This window comes from Botryllus schlosseri, chromosome 4, assembly GCF_051294905.1.
Source record: "Botryllus schlosseri isolate E-star chromosome 4, Bs_hap1, whole genome shotgun sequence".
Taxonomy (NCBI): Eukaryota; Metazoa; Chordata; class Ascidiacea; order Stolidobranchia; family Styelidae; genus Botryllus; species Botryllus schlosseri.
Genome location: NC_137239.1, coordinates 4,001,921 through 4,023,444, shown reverse-complemented (window position 1 = coordinate 4,023,444; position 21,524 = coordinate 4,001,921). Strand labels below are relative to the sequence as shown.

General features: G+C 38.7%; 3 protein-coding genes across 3 annotated transcripts in view; 1 reads left to right on the top strand and 2 right to left on the bottom strand.

The window, feature by feature from the left end:
• Positions 1 to 21,524, bottom strand: part of LOC145437891 (uncharacterized) — a 194,357-nt gene that overhangs the window by 102,082 nt on the left and 70,751 nt on the right. The gene's annotated exons all lie outside the window — the stretch shown is intronic.
• Positions 6,512 to 21,524, bottom strand: part of LOC145436867 (receptor-type tyrosine-protein phosphatase epsilon-like) — a 38,915-nt gene continuing 23,902 nt past the window's right edge. The window contains exons 10-11 of the mRNA XM_080314072.1: positions 9,609 to 9,744; positions 6,512 to 8,258 (exon numbers count right to left, since the gene is read on the bottom strand). Coding sequence (XP_080170198.1) covers positions 8,130 to 8,258; positions 9,609 to 9,744 — 265 coding nt within the window. The 3' untranslated portion in view covers positions 6,512 to 8,129. The remainder of the gene's footprint in view (positions 8,259 to 9,608; positions 9,745 to 21,524) is intronic.
• LOC145436866 (induced myeloid leukemia cell differentiation protein Mcl-1 homolog) lies at positions 16,718 to 19,348 on the top strand. Its single transcript, XM_080314071.1, has 2 exons — positions 16,718 to 17,402; positions 17,587 to 19,348. The coding sequence occupies exons 1-2, from the start codon at positions 16,932 to 16,934 to the stop codon at positions 17,698 to 17,700; spliced, it is 585 nt and encodes a 194-aa protein (XP_080170197.1). The 5' UTR covers positions 16,718 to 16,931; the 3' UTR covers positions 17,701 to 19,348.

Below are 21,524 nucleotides of genomic sequence, written 5' to 3'. Positions count from 1 at the left end.
TTGTCGACATGAACATCGCTTACGAAGGGACAGCAACCTGATGTAGATTGTGGAGTGTGTTCGGAAATTGAATGGTTTAAACCAAGGGCCATGTATCAAACATGTTTGTTTTAAATTGATTTTTTTTGAGCAACCCTATTTACTACAGTATGAGTCGCTCTACACAAACGGTCATATGCCGGTCCGGTGGTAAGTCTACGGATGGGATTTTAAACTTTTTAGATCGTTGGCCCCTTCATGTTTCGTACGCGGCTGGGGAGCCCCAAAAAATCCAAACGCCGTTGACTACAATAAAGGCAGAAGTTCATCACATCAAACTACAAGATAAACTCAATTTAGGCTATTCCAGTAGTTTCCGACTTGTCGACCACAGGTGAATTTGAGGTAGGCCACATAGTTATTTGGAAAGTTGTGGAGATTGCAAAAGTCAAGTTATATTTCCATATTATTCCCGGAAAACATCTGCTGATATTAGAAATCTAAGTATGCCCCATCATGCTTACAATTTGACTCCGCTAAATGAGATCTAGTGACACCCAGGGCGTCCCGATGTCCAAGTCGAAAATGAAAGGGGAGAGAAAGCGTTTTCCCCCTAGAGATATGATGACAATAACAACCCAGGACTAACAGCACCGATAATACCCTAATTTCGATCATATAATTATTGGAAGTTGATGCAGCAGAGTGTCCACCAGCGCAGCACCAACATTTATTGGATGTAGTTATACAGTACTACAGTAGGCCATGATTATGGCGCATTTTTACCAAAAAGCGGGCGATTTTGACCAAAAACACCTGATTCTGACCTCACGTATGCAAATAAGATGTTTTCTCACATAATGTTGAAATTGCGCTACTTATCTTCATTTCTGGTTAGAACTGTCTGTCCTGACGAAGTAGTTTGGCCTGAAAAAAACTTTTTGACTTGAAAACCGACAAATATTCACATGAAAAAAAAATATTTTAACGACATCATGCCCTATGAAGAATTCCAGTAGTTACATGATGTATTAGGGTAGAAATATTAAAAATTTGTTGTTACAACGAATGATACTTCAACTGCAACTTATAATCAATATTTGCCTAATTTCGAGCTTGACTGTCATTCAGCGTGGATCGTGTAGGCAAGTGATCTTGAACCTTTTTCGTCGAGCCACTGATTTCCGATAACGATAGTCTACTGAATTTATTCAGATATAATCGTTAAAGAGATAGAATTTCATATATAAAACATTGTTTCCGTTGCATGATAAATGTTTTACACGTCTACGAATCTACAAAAATTCCATATGAATATATTTAAAATCTAATTGCAGGCCACTTCAATACTTTTTACCTGCCGTCATCGTCATTCGCGTTACTTAATTTCATTACGGCATCCTGGAATAAAGATGTGTTCAATGATTTGATTTCGATTAATCAATGTTGTCGATGAAGTATTGTAAGACTTTAATTTAGGTATGTAATTCTATTTGAGCCAATGCCCACTAATATTCCAATGCGTCATATGCCGATGATATAGCGATATATGTCAAATGTATATGTATATCTTATGCGTTGAAATAAAATGAAGACATAATGTATACTGTAGTTTTGCAAGGTCTAGATGAGGGTTTAGACAAGGTAATGTTCAATTTAAATTTACGTCGTAAAATACTCTTAGTGGGGCAGCATAGCAAACCTATTGTGCATTTTGTGATACAAGCACCAAATTTGGCACACATGTATATTAACATGTTGCGAACATTTTCAGATATTGAGCCACTCGGAATTCTCTCTTTATGTCCACCATATTGGATTTCAAAATGGCCGCCATTTGAAATCTACATTTGCGATGATGTCTGGGTCAAATGCTACTGTTGACTTCATTTTGGTGTCAAAATGTATGATTTTTGGGTCAAGGAATCCAATGGTACCAATTTCACAATCCAATGCTCAAACCAATGCACAGTTCTAAGGCACTAATCTAAATCAAATGCACAAATCTAAAATTTTGAAACACAAATCTAAATCAAATGCACAAATCTAAGATTCTAATGCACAAATCTAAATCAAATGCACAAATCTAAAATTCTAATATACAAATCTAAATCAAATGCAATGCACAAACCTAATCCAATGCACAATCCAATGGTACGAATTCCAACTTAATGTTATCTTTCATAGTCTGTTGTATAAATGTAATTACAACTTATCTAGGAAATATTTGATTGGGCACGATACGCGTACATAAACAGTGTCATATTAACAAGTTTAGCACTGCCACAAGTACATGTATGTTGTGGACTCATCGTCTTGTGCAGTCCCCGTCACACACACAGAGGGCTGTGCACTGAAGGCCAGCCTTCTTGCATTTGCAGCGCTTCAAACACCCTTTCCGGCACTTGCAAGAAATCAGCTCAATGCAGCTGTGCGCTGCCTCAGGTAGCCTGGTCCAGTATGGTGTGTACTGTCCTCCAGTCATTGACCAACCCCAGTTGGTTGGTGGAGGGAGCTCAGGTGCTGGCAGCAATATCTGACCCCACACATATCCACCTTGATACACTGCCCTCTTGACATGTTCCTCTAAAGCTGCCTTCGTTGGAGGTATCAGCTGCACATCGTTCTTCCGTGCAAAGAGTTTCCTCCTGGCCGTGTCAATGTCCGTGCATTTGCTGGTTCGATCATACAACAAGATCACAAACCTCTCGATGATGCACATTGCATCATTTGGTATGTCACGTGGTGCGGAGGACAGCAGCAGCAGCGCCTCAGTGAGTTCTGGCAGTACCGTCCAGACTGCCCACGCAGTCTTCTTGCCATGTGTGACAAAACTAGACACAGTGTCGCATCCAGTTAGAGTGTGGAACATTGGCAGTCGACCAATTCCTTCTTGCGGGTATGTGCATGCAACATCATCCCGATGCATGTTGGAAGTGGGGTCTCCTGTGCAACACTGTGCCGGACACAAGTGTATGATGTGGTGACACGTGTTCGCTTGTGCTTTACGCTGTTGAACTTCAGTATCTGGGCTGCGGTAATTGCTGCAGGGTTAGTGTCTGTCATCTGGTATTTGATGCTGGGTCCCTCTAGGATCATGCTGACTAGGGCAAGCAGCAACGGTGGTACTGGTTTTTCTTGACATCCTCCGGGGAATCCTGTGAAGGGCTTAGCTTCTCCAAACATTTCACGGCGAACAATGTGTGCAGCACGGGCAAGATGGACTGCATCACTGTCACTGTCCAGCTCGCAGGCTTTGTCAATAGCAGAACCGAGATCTTTTTCAAATGCCATCAGGATGTCTCTCCCCTTGGAGTATGTCCGCAAGTCAGGAAAGTGAGATAGCAGTCTCTGTTTCAGTCGTGTGGAGTGAACTCTCGTGTCGAGCTGCACTCCAAGCTGTTCCATTCTGGAATGATAGAGGTGGACAAGATCGGCCAATCTGAATACTGTTGCCGTCCCCTCATCTTGTCTGGTTTCTTCAATGTAGAGTGCGAGTTCACCGAAGACAACTGTCGACATTGCTCGCTCTTGGTCTGAGTCCTGTGGTAATGTTGACTGGACCTTTCTTGTGCGGTTATAAAGTCCTATCAAGCACTGTGGGTGATACTGGGCGTCCAACGCTACCATGTCCCCACCACGGAGCCGGCCAAGTAGTTATGTATCACCAAGAAGGGTTGCACAGGCACGCACCCGTCTCTCCATTTGGAATGTTGCAGTTTTTCGAAGACTGTTAGCTAGCCCCAGCAGGTTGTGCACAGAAGAAACAAGTTTCTGGGACCTTTTCTGTAACCGATGAACGAGAATGTCCCCTGGTGCGTTTGCATACAGATTGTTCCTCGTCGATTTGACCTTCTTTCTTGAGTGCTATTTTTTGTGCCCTCTGCAGTTTGGTGTTGTTGTACTGGAGCCTGCACGTGTGGTGATATTGTGCACCGTGTGCAACCATCGCAGCTTCAATGCCATGACCATCATCGAATCGTTCCAACTGAAATGATCCTGGAAGCTCTCCAAGTTCACTGAATTTGATCAAGTTCTCTGCGAGTGAACTGTACCCACTACCAATGTCTTTTCTCTTTAATTGGTCGGGTTTGGTCAGTGTCTCCGCCTTGTCCTTCTGACATATGAGGCATAAACTCCAGTCAGTTGTGGTGAGGTGTGGTGATGTTAATGGTGAAGTTCTCTCAGAAGGAGCTAGTCTGAATCTTGAGCATAGTAGAACTGTCTTCAGATTAATATCAGCTAGCACCGTCAGTTTACAGACATGCATGCATCACTAGGAACCTGGAATGACACAAAGTAACATTTCTGTTATCGTCACTGCACTACAGCTACCACTGCAACAACTACTCTACCACCACCACCACCAGAATCGAGTCATTAGACTATAATAACGACAAATGTACATAGATAAGTGGCCATGTAATGTGAAGCCGCCATTTTCAAATCCAATATGGCGGCACATTGGTAAAAATATGCATTGCAGATTGTTACCATTGGATTCCTTGATCCAAAAAACATACATTTAGATACCAAAATAAAGTCAATAGCAGCATTAGGCCCAGAGATAATCGCAAATGTAGATTTCAAATAGCGGCCATTTTTAAATTCAATATGGCGGACATAAAGAGAGAATTCCGAGTGGCTCAATATCTGAAAATGTTCGCAACATGTTAATATACATGTGTGCCAAATTTGGTGCTTGTATCACAAAATGCACAATCCTTTTGAATATTTCGGCTAAACCGCCCCACTATCTAGATTTCATTCAGAATCAAATATTCTTTACTCAGGTCCTCGGTTTTATAGTTTATGGTTTATGGTATTTGTTTGGGACATCTTCCAGTAATTATTGGATTTCGCGTCGCCCACTGAAATATATTTCTGCGCCGCAATATTCCTTATGTCAACCTATAATAATAGTTCATTTAGATAACGATTGATTTGAATTATCCGAAGACCTTTACGGAAAAGTCTACACAAAGTGACATTGCACCATTCCGATTTTCAAAAATACATAAAAAAGATACAGCAGATTGATAGCTCATGCCATTTTATTTCAAAACATGACATGATAGACCGGCTCAAGAATATACTATGGTCTCTGAGTCCGAAAATGTCGTAACAGTTGCTAAATCGGCTCACGTTGACTATACATTGGCTTATACTGCTCATATCACGAAAAAATGTATGCCAATGAGTTACATAGGTTAATTAAAAGTCGAGACACGCGAAGTTTTGCCGTATTGATTATGTCATCTCACTTGTAACACTAACTTAATCTTGATAACGTACTGAGAAGGCAATGGTTGGTTTTATCATAAACTTATCATTTCAACGCTATTTCCCTGGATAGACAGCTTTCTCCAATTCATCCTTCCACGTGAACCGAGGGATTCTATCGAATGGCAGGTTAGAGAGCTCAACGTTAACATGCCTGTTGAAAATGATGTGTTACAATTGGCCACTCAGTTGTTTTCAAGGAACACTACTGATTGATAAGATGGTGCTGAAGATAATTAGAATACTGAGAATAGCTCGGCCTTTTCCTTTCGTTTGAAATTTGTCAACTTCCTCTTATGACAAAAAGGCGGGTACACCAAATATGTCTCCTTTATTTGGTGCTGGGATAGTTCAGCCTCTGACAAACACTGGATTTAAAAGGAATGGTACATACGGAGACGTCGTGAATGAACGTTTCGTCACTCGTAATCGCATCCGTTCACATCAATTGTTCATCGAAATAGGTCTGATGAAACAGTTTGCCAAGGCCTTCGATAAAGAGGGTGCTTATTTTGATATGCTGTGCAAAGGATTCTCCTGGCCTCGGTATTGAAAAGTTGGAAGAAGGAATTTTTGACGGGCTACAAATACAAATATTTCTTAAAGAGCACGTTTTCCATTGAATATGACTGAAGTGAAAAATGCAGCTTGGTACTCTTTCGTTGCAGTTGTGAGAGGAATTCTTGGAAACACAAAAGCAAGCAACTAAGTGTATCGCATAAAAGGTATTCCTACAAACTTTCATACACTTGGATCCCGGATGGGTATTAAAGTTCACTTCCATGAAAACTCGGAAATATGAGTGAGGAACAGGGTTGAAGGTAGGTTTAATGAAGATATTATATTCTTGGAAGAGAGATATCGATATAGGTAGATGGGAGAGGCTATACTCGCATGGAGGCACATTACTGCTGCTGCCTAATGCGAAACTGTCCGCAACAATGCTACATCCATGGACTACGGAACAACTAATATACGCTGTTCTGATATATTGGTACCTTATTTGAATATCATGAGAAAATTACAATTATGTGCTTTCTTGATAACTATAAGAGATAATTCGCATAAACTAATGCCATTTACGAGCTCGGTGCCCCTGATATGCCCTAAACTCGTTCTTATCTTCAATCATGATTTTTTTATATCAGCCAGTGTAGTAGATAGATATGGAATTAATAGTAATAATATGGAAATGATATTTAACAAATTGCCGACGTCCACAGTCAATCTGTGCCGTTGTAAGCAGGGCTTTGGAGCCGGAGCTGGAGCCCGGATCTGGAGCCCCGGAGCCGTGCATTTTCACCGGAGCTGGAGCCGGAGCCGGAGCTCTACATAAAATTCAGCCGGAGCCGGAGCCGGAGCTGGAGCCCGTTATTTGAGGAGTAGCTCCGGCTCCGACTTATTTCATAAGATGCTATTATATATGCAACAACCACATCTGCTGATTTATCATAAGTGAACTGAATTTTAATGCTGTGCACAGAAATGGCATGGAGTAAATTGCGTTTTAGTGCAACTATGATGTTGTCGATAATTGACAAGTATTCAGTATGAACTCACAAGCCTGCACGGCGGCACCTATATGTCTTTGTTGCTACATCGGATGTTAATGACGGCTGACGGACTCTAGATTACTATAGATAACTAACCTATTAGTAGATTAGTAATCTATATAGACCAGGAATGGCCAACCTTTTCAGCTAAAGGGGCACATGCAATTGACGAACGAGTGCGCGGTTCACTAGCCATGCCGAGCGGGTAAAATTTTCTAAGTTTATAAATAAACTAGGTGAGTATTGCGGGTCTATTGTATACCACCCTCTAGGCTCAGTTTGCAAGAACACGACTATTCGTCGTCTTGACACATCGATATCGAAGGTCTCTGATAATATTCGACAATCATTTTGTGCCTACATTTTACTGTCGACGATTTTTATGCGAGGGAAAACGCGACAAGACTTTCTTCCGTAATTTCGAATATAGTTAGACTCAATCGGGTAAATTAGGCGTTTTTTTCATTTTCAGTAGGGGGTAGGCTACCAAGCAAGAAGTCGTGTGACAATTAAACACGCGAAGCGTGAAGAAAAATTTCGCTACTATTTTAGTTTATTGTAATGTACGACGATTTACTGAAAATGTGACTGGACCCTGGATCTGCCAATGCGTCGGAACTGATATTTTAGTCATCCACATCCCAAGTGTCGCAGCCAGAATTGTCATTTTTGGTTAGCATTACAAGTTCACAATCTGAGCAATTCATTTTCGAGAATATAATAGGACATTATCTCGCGGGCCACGCAAAACCCTCTCGTGGGCCACATTTGCGGGCCACCCCTGATATAGACAGGATATTCGTTAATTTCAGAGCCGGAGCCGGAGCTGGAGCCGGAGCAGTGTTTATAATGCGGCTCCGGAGCTGGAGCCGGAGCTAATGTATGATAGAAGAGAGCTCCGGAGCCGGAGCTGGAGCAGTTTAAATTTACGGCTGCTCCGCAGCCCTGGTTGTAAGTTCGATCAAGATCGATGTGAGAAGAATTGCGGAAGACTGATTCGAGTTTTGTGGTATTCGAGTTTCTTTATGCCGCTGCAACTTATAAAGATATCGTGTTGGCAATGCTTTGCTTTCCTATGAATTCTAAATTACAGCAAATCTATATGCAAGGAAATACATAGCTGTGTCGCCCATACTGTAAAGGAGTCGATACGAATCCCTGAGATTCAAAACTAACATGCCCGAACCGGAAAAACGTAAATTTGATGTATGCATCATTCTCGCGTCATCCGAGTCTCAAAATAAAGAGTTTCAGTATCGAGGCATTCGAAATGACGAGTGTTAAAACAGCCTGTAATCCGATGTATGTGACTTTTTATATAACTTCGTATACACCGTCGGTAGCATGGTCTTTTTGGTCGACATGCATAACAGTTTCATTCACATATTCATTTTCTTTCGACAAGAGGTTCTTCGCGAGATTGTAGCAGCACATGTAGTCGATCTAAAATAATCAACTAGATGAATTCAAATCAAGTATAGAACAGTCGTTATATTTCTATATTCTGATTGTTCATTCCAATATGTAGCCAAGAAAGTGCTAGAATTTTAAGCAAACATGTGCATTGCACATTGTGCAATTCCAACAATGTATCTAACAATATGGAACAGGGGTCTCGAAATCAAATGTGCTCGTGGTCAATTTCACAGTTTATTGATGTCGCCGCAAACAGCTGCATCATAATATGGTTAATGAATGTATTTTCAAGTAGGATCTATTTGCTGCGACCTGGTAGACTGGCATTCCATTCCATGAAAATGTGATTTACTATTGTAGCAATTAGCAATCGCCTGACACGATAAAAAAAATCGCATTTAGGAATATTTGAATCAAATTGTTATTGTACTTGGTAGACAGTAAGTAAAATTGGTCAAAATGATAAGATATAGACTCCGCGGGAGAAGAAAATGCATCATGACAAGACACCATAAAAGCGATCGCGTTATAACTTTACAGCTGACCATGGACGTGCCAATGGATGTGCCAAAATTATAGGGTAGAATATTTTGGAATTTAACAAAGTTTGATCTGATATCAAAGCATTTCAGAATTGTAGCTTAATCCTTGTTTCGGGCATAAGTGGGCTATTAATATTGTCATTGCGAAAGGGTTTGATTTACCTTTGAATATTTTAACAAATAAGTAGCAGCGAAAATATATTAAATAGTGATAGAAATGTTCGATCGCTGAACAATCCGTTGATGTTTTCTCTGTGAAACGTGCCAATACCTTACTCGCCACCTTTATTTGGCGAAAAGAACTTGGATAAAGAGGTCCAAGATGATACAATATGCAAATAACTATACATCAAGGGGGCAAGGCAGAGGGTACCGGGCAGATCGACAAATTCTCTGATCCGATTCCGATCCTGTTTTTTAATTCTCTGGGCTGACTCCGCGTGCTACTCATATGCCGTATTCGAAAAATGACGCGATCCGATCCGAAAAACTACGACCATTATCATTTACTCACATGTTGGTATTAAATATTGATTGAAACAGTACAAGCATGAAATTATAAACTCAAATATCAAACTCCACCATGACTTGTCTGAAGTAATTTTGTCAACTTGGTCTCTGCATGCGGTTTATTTCCATGAACTGTTCATTGTAACTATATTGATTCCAGGATGGAAGAGGACAACGCTGCCCTTTTCTGTCCGTCTCCGGCCGTATCACAAAAAGTGAATATCCGACCATAATCCAGCGGGTACGGCCTACAGTAGACATGTAATACCAGTCACCGAACTTTCTTTATCTACAAGGCGTTACCACTGACGTCACACCGATGTACCTGTGCTGGAATCATTCCGGGTCGAATATCTTTGAGATCTTTAACGGTACGAAAGACATCGATCTTATTCTCTGACTGAAGTCTGGCGAGTATGTTCAGAACCGCTATGAAAATTCCACTTCTTTTCAAACCGTCCCTGAATTGGAATTGAATTCGAATTTACGAATTGAATCCCGATTTCTTGAAAGATTTTAGTTATTCTTGAAATTTTCTTCGCGCTGCGCGCGATTCAATGCAACTACATTTTTCGATTTGAATATAGTAGCACCCTTTGCAATCAGAGCGCCACAATACAGATGCGAACATCAGTGAAAATGATGCGCCTCACATGGAAATATCAGCTCGGAATCGTGTGCTTCTCACTATACTAACAATTCTGATGGGAGTTCAAGAAATAACATCATGCTACAAAGTGACTAATACCAATTGGGCCACCCGAAGATGCATCATAATTTATAACTTGCTTTAAATTTTCGAAAACACCCCAACATCAACTCTATACCAGTGAATCTGATCACACGGGATGAGAAAGGATAAATGTTTGATGATAATATGTAAAACTACTAATATAAATGACGAAATTCATTGGTGAATCTAAATTTTTTTTCGCGCTTGGCGCGACTATGAGGATTTCCTTCCTTATCATTACCAGTGACCGCGATTTTGAAGCGCATAGTAAGCCTATCATTAAATAGATTAGACCGGAGTTCACCAGAAATGGACATAGACACTTTAACCTGGGTTTGGCGTCCAGCTCGTTCATTACGACTATGCCCTGGAATGGGGCCGTAGGCTACACGAGTGGTCGAAATGCGGTCGTGAATAGTAAAAAAGTTGACCACCCCTGCGTTAGTCATAATCTGGCGTTAGCCCTGCGTATGCGTTGTGATGAATACAACATATTTAACTGCCAACGCGGACGTTGTAATTTGGTTTATTACTGTGGATGTGATGGATGATATAAGCTTTTTTCAATGTACTCAGAATTGCTATGCGGACCGGATAAAATCGTCTGACGGGCCGGATCCGGCCACCGGGCCGTATGTTTGACATCCCTGGCCTAGTTTAATAGAATCCTCGCATAGGCCAAATACGTGAGTATGACGTCATAAATGGTGGAAACGCGCATAACTTTTATAGGTGGTACGCGAGCACTGCATAAAACCTCAAAATGATACGTGGGTGGAAAAAGGTTGGGAACCACTGCCCTATATACTCCAATAAAGCGGCATTATTTCAATCAGTTTTACGTCAACCACCTATTGTAAATTTGAAATGAACTGTTGGAATATAATATTATAAATTTATTTTAAAGCACAATTCTTTTTGTACGATTTTCGCAGGGTTGTAATGACTCGAGTCATGACTCGACTCCAGTCAGACTCGAGTCACGATTTTCTGATGACTCGACTAGACTCGAGTCAATATGTGTATTGACTGGACTTGGACTCGAGTCATTGCGCATGACTCGAACGAAGTCATATGACTCGAGATTCAGACGGTAAAGACCGATATTTCAATGTAATTTTGAAGAACAGTTAAGTCACCACCCTATTATGATTTCGTCTATTGGTACTCGTACTTGAAAATGCGACTTTTGAAAGTGAGGAAAATTATTATTTGATATATGCGGATCATTCGATATCACCAAACAGAGTTATAAAACTGGGTTTAACAAGACTTCAACTGAAACTGAGCACTGAGCAGTCAACACAATGGCTTGGACTCGGACTCGAGTCATTATACCATGACTCGGACTCGAATCTCTGCTTGATGACTTGGACTCGGACTTGACTCGGTGGTGAATTGAAAATGACTCGACTGGACTCGAGTCAAAACTATAAAAGTGAGATTGACTTGTGACACGGAGCTTAGTGACTTGGTTACAACCCTGGATTTTCGACTGTAAGATATTTAGTGCAGTTTCATGAATGGTTCACGCCATAGTATGTTCATCTCATCTGCACTCATATCTTTCTTTTGTTTTTTTAATGTATTGGTGGAACCTCTCCTCTTGTTATTCAACAAGATAATCAGGAAATATATCAAAATGACTGAACAGGAAGTGAACCTTTATGTTCGTGTTTGTTCCAAGCTTTCCATATGTAGATACAAATTTGCGGACCAACTGTTTGTAGTTGGGTGCGTTGTGATTATCCAAAAAGGTTTAATTACTACATCTTAGGAGATATTCCATGCAGTGAACTCCTTTCTAATATTAAATCGAAATCTTTCATCCGTATACGAATCATAAATCTATCAAATATAACAGACTTAAGCTTCGCGTTTGATAGGGATACTAGGTATACCGACTTTGTTCACTTTGAATGCAATTTTCCATTTACAAGCCAAATGAAATGAGTCGCATATGAGTATTATAGTTGAGCTTTTCAAGGACAAATTTTATAGCCTAATATACCTTTTTATTATTTGTAGAATGATCAATTGATACAGGTTAATATGTATTTTCGTTGTGAAAAACTACCACTATTAGGCTTGACACACTGCTTTTTTGACAAACAAATATGTCGCATCAGGTCATGTAAATATTGATAGAATGACTGAAACGAAATGAGAGTTTTTCATAGTCAATTATCTATTCATGCGAAGTATCAAATTGGAAGAAAAAAACAGGATTTTCTTCCTACCAAGTGAAATATTAAAGGGTAAATTTCGACTTTTTTAGGGGCTCAAATATCTTCGGAACAAGAGCCAGTTTGGAGAACTAATATAATATTCGTAATCATCTACCACGAAAACCCCAGAAACAGCTCTCAGATGTACTGTCAAAAAATCATTTTGTTGACTAGTGTAATAAATGAGCCTATGAAAGTTAAATATTGAAGATATTATTGCCATTTTAGAAAGACTGGATATTGAACCCCAACATCTCCCGCGAAGATGATTGCCCACCACACAAACCATAAGAATCACAGTTCGACTACTGATTGCGTCTGCAGCCAATGATGGCAAAGACGAACGTGTCATGACCATCACGAACCATTAACAAAAGTGCATTGCGTGGCATGGCATCTCGGATTCTTCTGAGATCGGATCAGGGAGTCTGTAGTATTTCCAGGAAGTATAGGTTGAGGACCACACTAGCTTAGACTCGTAGATATGAATGACGATCTGAAATATTACAATACTATTTGCAGTCTCTTTCGATTTTAAGAACTTTTCATAGGTGAATGCGGACCGGGGAGCGTATTCAAAGATAGGAACTGTATGACACACAAGTAGTGTTATGATCCTTTTTATACGCCGGCCAATCAGAGAGCGCCACGTCATCCTAATTGCCACGCCCATTTTCATGCCCTAAGGGTACATTCATCTGCTACGTCATCTGTGCCACATCATCAAGCGCCACGCCTATAGTGCCACATCATCCATCCATTGCTATATCATCGCTGCATTGATTGCCGCATCTTGATACTTTTCTCAGATATTGTATTATGTGTATTTAGGACTAATATCATCCGTCCACATTTTTTAAACTTGATTTTATGTGTACAAGTTACGGTTTCTGCAGTTTCCACATTTTACGACTTATGATTGCTGCGTCAAAACTTACCTTGGCTAGAATCGACAGATTTTCTATTATGTGTATTTAGGACTATGTATTTAAATTCCTATTCAGATTATACATAAATGCGAAAACTATGATGTCTATGTAAGTTTATATTCTCCGGATAATATTATTAATATCAAAATTCTACACATCATCACTAATTACTTAATATAAAATGCGATTTTGAGCGCTGCGACTTGCGATCCGAGCTCTTGCGTTCGATCTGACCGTTTTGTTTGATGTAGCGATCACTGGCTTGTAGTATATACGATACGAGCGGAAGGTCGGGATTAGGAACAACAACGCACAGGCAGTCTCACACACTTTGCTGCATCTGAGCTTCGTACTAATACATGCATAATTTTTGCATGACGAGAATACGGGTAATACGGTCAATAAACGCCGGAGGCGAGTCATTTAAACCTTGTTGCTAGATAATACCACTTTCGGCTACAACAAAGTTGCCCTGCAACAAAAAATAGAAGCCCTAATGATCATGCAGAGTAAAGTTCAATTATACATCGAATTATTCGAATAGACTTGTGTAGGTATGAAGTGAAATAGAACGGAGTTTACGCAAAAGTTGCTATTGATCATAGACCAAGCTTGCTTTCAGAGCTGGAAACTAAATGCATATGAAAATTTACCTAGGTTTTCCCCACACGCATCAAATGTAGGCCTACTCAAGTGTTTATGAGGTGGCGAATAGTTCGAAGGTTGTTGGCATGTAAGGACGTCACATAGAATTGTGGAGTTTTCTGTAAACTATAATCCAGTGATCTATTTTCAATCACTATATTTTTCATTAATCTAAACTTCGCAGTTACGCTTTCTACAGTTTACACATTTTACGACTTATTTTCTTTAGACCCATACAAGTGATCCCCAATGTCGGGGCTATGGAGACAAATCAAGCATGCGTACGTAAATCTTGAGCTTAGATCACCGAGACTCTTGTATGCAACTAACATTACAGACAACCATTCGACAATATTCAACTAGCATTAATGCTTTCGATATAGTGCATCATGTACAGCGACACGCTGATCAATTCAAATTCAACAATGGGATCCCCCGCACAATCATGAAGCCCGATTTGCGTTGAATATTAACGATACCAACAAATCGGAAGATCTCTTTTCCCTCTACATCTATGATAGAGGTACCATTCCATTGACTACGAATAACTTGAGATTCTGTGGGATTGAAATCGCAATCAAATAATATGAGAGTATCTTTTCCAGCTTTCAGAACTTGGACAATCGTATCAGGACTATATCGCAACACCGCAGTATGTGTGCGTGCAAAACGATACACAGTTATTTTTAGTGGCATCCGTACGACTTATGTTCAACTTGCAGTGCAACTGATGATTTATTTGCGACCGATGCATTAATGACTTTAATACTATGTACTTTAAATTATCCACACCTATGAGTCGAAATGTTGTTAAGTAACTCATGTTTTCAGCATAACCTAAAAGCAAAGTGGACGAATTTCCATGCGACCGATGCATTAATGACTTTAATACTATGTACTTTAAATTATCCACACCTATGAGTCGAAATGTTGTTAAGTAACTCATGTTTTCAGCATAACCTAAAAGCAAAGTGGACGAATTTCCATGTTGATCAAATACCCCAAACACTGCTTGCTTTCATAGTTAGTAATTAAGCGCATCACAGAATTTACCCAAAAAAGTCGGTACTCCGAAAATTTTGTAAAGTAGAGCTTTTGGCGTTGGACTAAGTTCAAATGAACAAGTGTTCCCGTAGGTTCGAGGTCTGAATGAGTCTTTTAAAGCATATAGAAACGAAAAAACTAATCTAAAAAATTTACGAAGTTTGGATGCGGCATATTTGGGTTTTTTAAAAATTATTTATACCCACGATTCGAAATATTGTTAACTAACTTATGTTTTCGACATAAGATAAGCGTGAAGTGTACAAATTTCGATGTTGCGCAAATACCACAAACTTTGCTTGCTTTCAGAGCTGACAACTAAATGCAAGACAGACTTTACGCAAAAAACTTATACTTGAGCACTACGAAATGTACAAGTACTTACCTTTACACGACGTTTTTTGTAAAATGAATACTAATTTTATTAAAAAATAAAAAAGAGCGAAGCTGTTAACGATGTCTGACTGCGGCGTTTCGACGAGTAACGAATTCTCGTATTTGGTATTGATTGTGACACATAGTCAAAACAGCGACAGTTTTCACAACCCGATACATACATTGAACCAACTGATGTAAGGTGAAACACTACGTTCGCAGCAAAAAAGTTTGCAGGGTATGACCACCACCAACATATAGAGTAGTGAGTGAGTAATTATCCTACATACCCCGATTTATGCCTGATAACTGAAAATAATAAACAATAAAATTAAAAAGCGCGAAAATTACATTTTATCCCGGAACGCAACACGAAAAATCGTATGACTTTTTTAAAGTAGAAAGAAAACTACACTATTCCGATGCACTAAAGACTTTTACACTCCGGATTTTGTATAGTATATAATAATTTTACATTGCGGGGTATTCAGTAAACTTTAATCCAGTGATCCTCCGTCTATTTTCAAACACGCTCCTCTTATTAGTCTAGGTTTCGAACCACACATCCAGTAGGTTTTATGGGGATTAATATTTTTAGACTCAAATACTTTTCCAATGTACTAAAGTCTTGCAGTACGGATTTTGTAGAGTAGTTAGAAAACTACCTTTTGAGTCGATAGCGAAGTACTTGTTCATTTTGGAGTACTCAAGTATTGGTTTGGCCTTGGTAGCAACATACTCAATCAAGTGATTATCTATTTACAGCGCATCTACTTCTATTTCAGAGTTTTCGGTTTTCAGACAAACTATACCTTCAATACTAACTGATTTACTCGTTCGGAAATCATCGCTTCTTACACTTTACTAAAAATTTACTAATCTTGGTACGCAGTTGTAGGATAATATGAAAATGCACTATACTAAATTTCGTTCCCTATGTTAATTTACCATAAGAAAGACAATTTGACTCCTAAAGTCCGAAATACTTGTTCGCTTGAGCTAAGTCGCAGCGCTTCGAGTAGAATTTTATAGTTCTTGTAAAAAGTTGTTTGTACACAATATATGTTTAAGGTAAGTTCTACGCATTCATGATTTCGTCCGAGTTTGCAGTTTAGTAGTATATACTAATTTACGATAGCGCGTTTGTAACTTGTGCAAGTACAGGAAAATCATGGTTCTTGAACCGTGCTCAATGAATAATAGAACATTTTTTGCTATTTTTCATTGCCATAAGTCATTCTGGTCCGCGTAAACGCATTGTACGATATATATGAAACTTATGCAAATCCTAGGATCCTCATTTTCGAAATTAGTATTCATTTTACAATAGCCTTATTCAGTATTCGAAATGATAAAGCTTCAGCCGTGATATTCTGGTGATTTTTTCAATATAGTTGAGAAATGATATAACGCATCATAGTAACATCATGAATATATTTTATTTACAAAATTGACGATTTCGAAGTCATGTCAAACGACTACAAGTTGCAATAAGTAGTGTTAGCTTTGCTTTAAAAACTACAGTAGTAGAAGTGTGAATAGTAAATAAAAGTGGTAGTAAAAGTAGTGCGAGTACGGGAAATCTATGAAGTAATTTGCTACTTACCACCGCTGTGTCCAATTTAGAGACAAATCCTCATTTTCAAGTAGCTTAGATCTCGAAATAAGCTCTGACTCGCTATTTTCCTCAAAGCATGGAATTACCACGAGTATCACCTTCGATCGCTGAAGAAAAGGATGAGATTATATCCGAAGCATATTCCTTGACCAGGAATTTTATCATGTACGAACTCGATGGCTCATGCGTTAAGGTAAATACGAAAGCAGAGAGAACCTTACGTCGAGTTGGGGATGAAATGTTCGAGCGCCATCGAACTGTCCTAAACGCAGTCTCCAAACGTCTCCGCTATAGCGATGTCGAAGTCAATGAAAAATATAAAGAATATTTACCCGATGAGCGAATGTTCCTGATGATAGCTGATGAAATTTGCAAAGATACCAAAGAAAACTGGGGTAGGATTGTCTCCCTTTTTGTGGTCGGTAGCATTCTTGCTCGCAAGAACGAGGATGAACATCATGGGAAGCATATAGAAGCTATCATACAGACAGTCGGAAATTACATTGCTAGCAGAAGACTAAAGTGGATAGTGCGAAATGGAGGATGGGTGGGTGATTTACATGCTTTGCTTAGGATTTACAAATTATATTTTAGCATGAGATATATAGTGTATCCGCTCCCCAGAGCCCATATCATCTCTCGATGATGAAACTCAGCTTTACCTTCCAATTCGGTTCCCGATACGATAACTTTCATCCGTATGATCATTAAGGCTTCTATTTTTGTTATAGGATGGCTTTGTAGAATTCTTTGATAATACCGCTTTCGACTACAATAAAGTTTGGAAGGGACTCGTGTTTGTCGGGATCGGACTGACATCTATTGCAATGGCATTATCAAGATAATGGATGTTCGCGTGTTTTGTCTCATGTAATATTTTAAGAATAAAATTCTTCATCGTTTAATCGCATTCATTTTACTGTAGGACCTATACAGTTTCTTCTGAGAATACTCGAAGGATTGCCCCATATGGAAACCTTCTTTATACTTTTAATTTTTCTAATTTCTACAGCTACGTAAGGAAATTGTTAGGATTACCCAGAATACATTGCATGTCAAATTTGATTCGATTACGAACATTATAGCGACAGAGATTTACGATAGTGTAAAATGACCTACCTTACGACATCAAATTTCGTCTTCGCATTTCATGATGGAACACCTTGGAAACTAACGCACTTCTATACCAACTTCGCGTGAATCTGTTTGCGGGAGCGTGGTACGTACCTATGCGTAAACAAGTTTAGTGATGGAATTACAGATGTAATTAAGTTTCAACACTTTTACAATGATTCGTCTTGCTTCCTATAACACCCCACTCGATGCCTTCGTTATTAAGCTGTAATCTCAGATTTGATACCTAAAGTACGAAATACTTTTTCGCTTGAGCTAAGCCGCAGCGCCTGGAGTGGAATTTTACGGGGTATGTGGACTCATTTCGTAGGGCTCTATGCCATAGGAGCATACTTTACGCTCCAATTCGATTCCCACACATTCCATATAATTACTAACAGAACCATTGAGTACCAGCCTTGACATTTTCCGTAGTACTAGATGGCATGTATACAATTTCACGACATCCGACATTACGACGAAGACTATCAAAATATCGAAAGAAGCCCTCTATTCTTTTCTGAAATAATCAAGGTTTTATCAGGACTTCCCTTCATATAAACTCCACCAGAATCACTAATAACCTCTCAAGTGTACTCAATTTACTCTAATTTGATACTCGTGTACCAAATCCCTATTTTCCGCAAGTATGATAGAGGCTATCGCTCGATACTCAACGATTCGTAATTTTGCTGGAATACAAGTACAATTAGTTTAAAGTAGTTTGAGGTTACGTTTGTATCACCTCGACAAGTGCTATTATCAAAAAATGCTTTTGCTAAACTCTTACACTTTCACTAAACTTCTACACTGAATCTTGTAAAGTAGATAGAAAAGGAAAACTATTAACATAAGGCAAGTGAGAAGCACGCAAATTTCGATTGCATACAAATGCCACAAACTGCGCTAACTTCCAGAGTTGTTAAGTATAGAAGTACTCGTACGTCTTGAGAATACCCAAGTAGGTTTTTTGCCTACATGTACCAAATACTCTCAAGTCCTTATGATATTGGAGTACATCAACTTCATGATAGCTACAGTATTAAACAGAAATAGACCTAGAGTACTAACGTTTTTGTGCAGTGAGAGTTCGCAAATTATCGAAGTACTTTTGTTATTTTTATTGCGATAAGTCATTCTGCAGCGCAAAAATGCGTCGTAGGATATAGATGAAACTAGCACCACTCATCAAGACCGCTGATAACAGTACATTTCAACATTTAGTTGCAGTAAATTTCGAGTAAAGTACAAGAAGTGATGATTTCCGAGTGAGTTAAAAAGTACGTATTGCAGGTATAGTTTACCTGAAAACCGAATACTCTGAAATAGAAGTAGATGCAGTGTAAATAGTTAATCACTTGATTAAGTATAGCGCAAGCAGATAAACCTATACTTGAGTACTACAAAATACACGAGTACTTCGCTATCGACTCCCTCCACGTAATAAGTGACTACGGTTTAAGACTGCTTTTACCGATACTCGTCAGTTTCCGTTTTAGATAGAATTCGGAAACCAAATAATTTCATAAACATAAGCTAATTAAATGAATTTACTCGAATGTACTATGCCGCGCTGATAAGATTAATTATAATATACTTATCATGTTAGAGCTATTTTTCTAGCGTAGAAAATCTTTAAAATGTAGTAAGCAGGCCAATATGAAGATATTCGTTGAGCTGAATAAACATAAAAAATACTCTAGACTACTTTATCGGTACTTTACAGTTTCAGTTTTAGATAAAATTTGTCCCTTTCACTCCTCGCTATCTAACATGTTTAGAATATATTATTTGCGATGATACGAACCCGTAAAGTACTCAAGTAGCTTTTCGTTGGATATAGATGAAACTGACACCACTCACCAAGACCACTGGCCCACTGACAAAAAGTACATTTCAACATTTTAGTAACAGTAAAGTCCTACTAAAGTACAAGAAGTCATGATTTCCGAGTGAGTTGAAAAGTAAGTATTGAAGGTATAGTTTGCTCGAAAACCGAAAAAACTCTGAAATAGAAGTAGATGCAGTGTAAATAGTCAATCACTTCATTTAGTATAGCGCAAGCAGGCCAAACCTATACTGGAGTACTCCAAAATATACAAGTACTCCCTCCACGTAAAAAGCGACTAGGGTTTAGACTACTTTATCGGTACTTGACAGTTTTAGATAAAATTTGGTGAGACTTTAAATTTTAAAGTAGTTTGAGCTTACGTTTGTATCACCTTGACAAGTATCATTATCAGACATGAAAATGATACTATCACCTAATACAGAAGTTAACACACGTCAATGTGCTTCGTAATTCACGAGAAATTGCTTACTAAGAGAAGTATATTCTTGTATACACAATAGTGGAGAGAATCTTTAAAATGTAGTAAGCAGGCCGATGGGTATTCATTGAGTTGTATAAGCATAAAAAACATTCCCGCGCGCTCCTAAACCTAACACTTCCTACCCTACCACCTAATACTAAGATGCGCGCGGGAATGTTTTTTATGCTTATACAACTCAATGAATACCCATCGGCCTGCTTACTACATTTTAAAGATTCTCTCCACTATTGTGTATACAAGAATATACTTCTCTTAGTAAGCAATTTCTTGTGAATTACGAAGCACATTGACGTGTGTTAACTTCTGTATTAGGTGATAGTATCATTTTCATGTCTGATAATGATACTTGTCAAGGTGATACAAACGTAAGCTCAAACTACTTTAAAATTTAAAGTCTCACCAAATTCTAAAACTGTCAAGTACCGATAAAGTAGTCTAAACCCTAGTCGCTTTTTACGTGGAGGGAGTACTTGTATATTTTGGAGTACTCCAGTATAGGTTTGGCCTGCTTGCGCTATACTAAATGAAGTGATTGACTATTTACACTGCATCTACTTCTATTTCAGAGTTTTTTCGGTTTTCGAGCAAACTATACCTTCAATACTTACTTTTCAACTCACTCGGAAATCATGACTTCTTGTACTTTAGTAGGACTTTACTGTTACTAAAATGTTGAAATGTACTTTTTGTCAGTGTGCCAGTGGTCTTGGTGAGTGGTGTCAGTTTCATCTATATCCAACGAAAAGCTACTTGAGTACTTTACTGGTTCGTATCATCGCAAATAATATATTCTAAACATGTTAGATAGCGAGGAGTGAAAGGGACAAATTTTATCTAAAACTGAAACTGTAAAGTACCGATAAAGTAGTCTAGAGTATTTTTTATGTTTATTCAGCTCAACGAATATCTTCATATTGGCCTGCTTACTACATTTTAAAGATTTTCTACGCTAGAAAAATCGCTCTAACATGATAAGTATATTATAATTAATCTTATCAGCGCGGCATAGTACATTCGAGTAAATTCATTTAATTAGCTTATGTTTATGAAATTATTTGGTTTCCGAATTCTATCTAAAACGGAAACTGACGAGTATCGGTAAAAGCAGTCTTAAACCGTAGTCACTTATTACGTGGAGGGAGTCGATAGCGAAGTACTCGTGTATTTTGTAGTACTCAAGTATAGGTTTTATCTGCTTGCGCTATACTTAATCAAGTGGTTAA

What these genes read in the sequence shown, in the direction of transcription:
- LOC145436866 (XM_080314071.1), top strand. Translation starts at nt 16,932, where the DNA reads ATGGAATTACCACGAGTATCACCTTCGATCGCTGAAGAAAAGGATGAG. An exon ending in TAGTGCGAAATGGAGGATGG is followed by an intron (nt 17,403 to 17,586) that starts GTGGGTGATTTA and finishes TTTTTGTTATAG; the next exon opens with GATGGCTTTGTAGAATTCTT.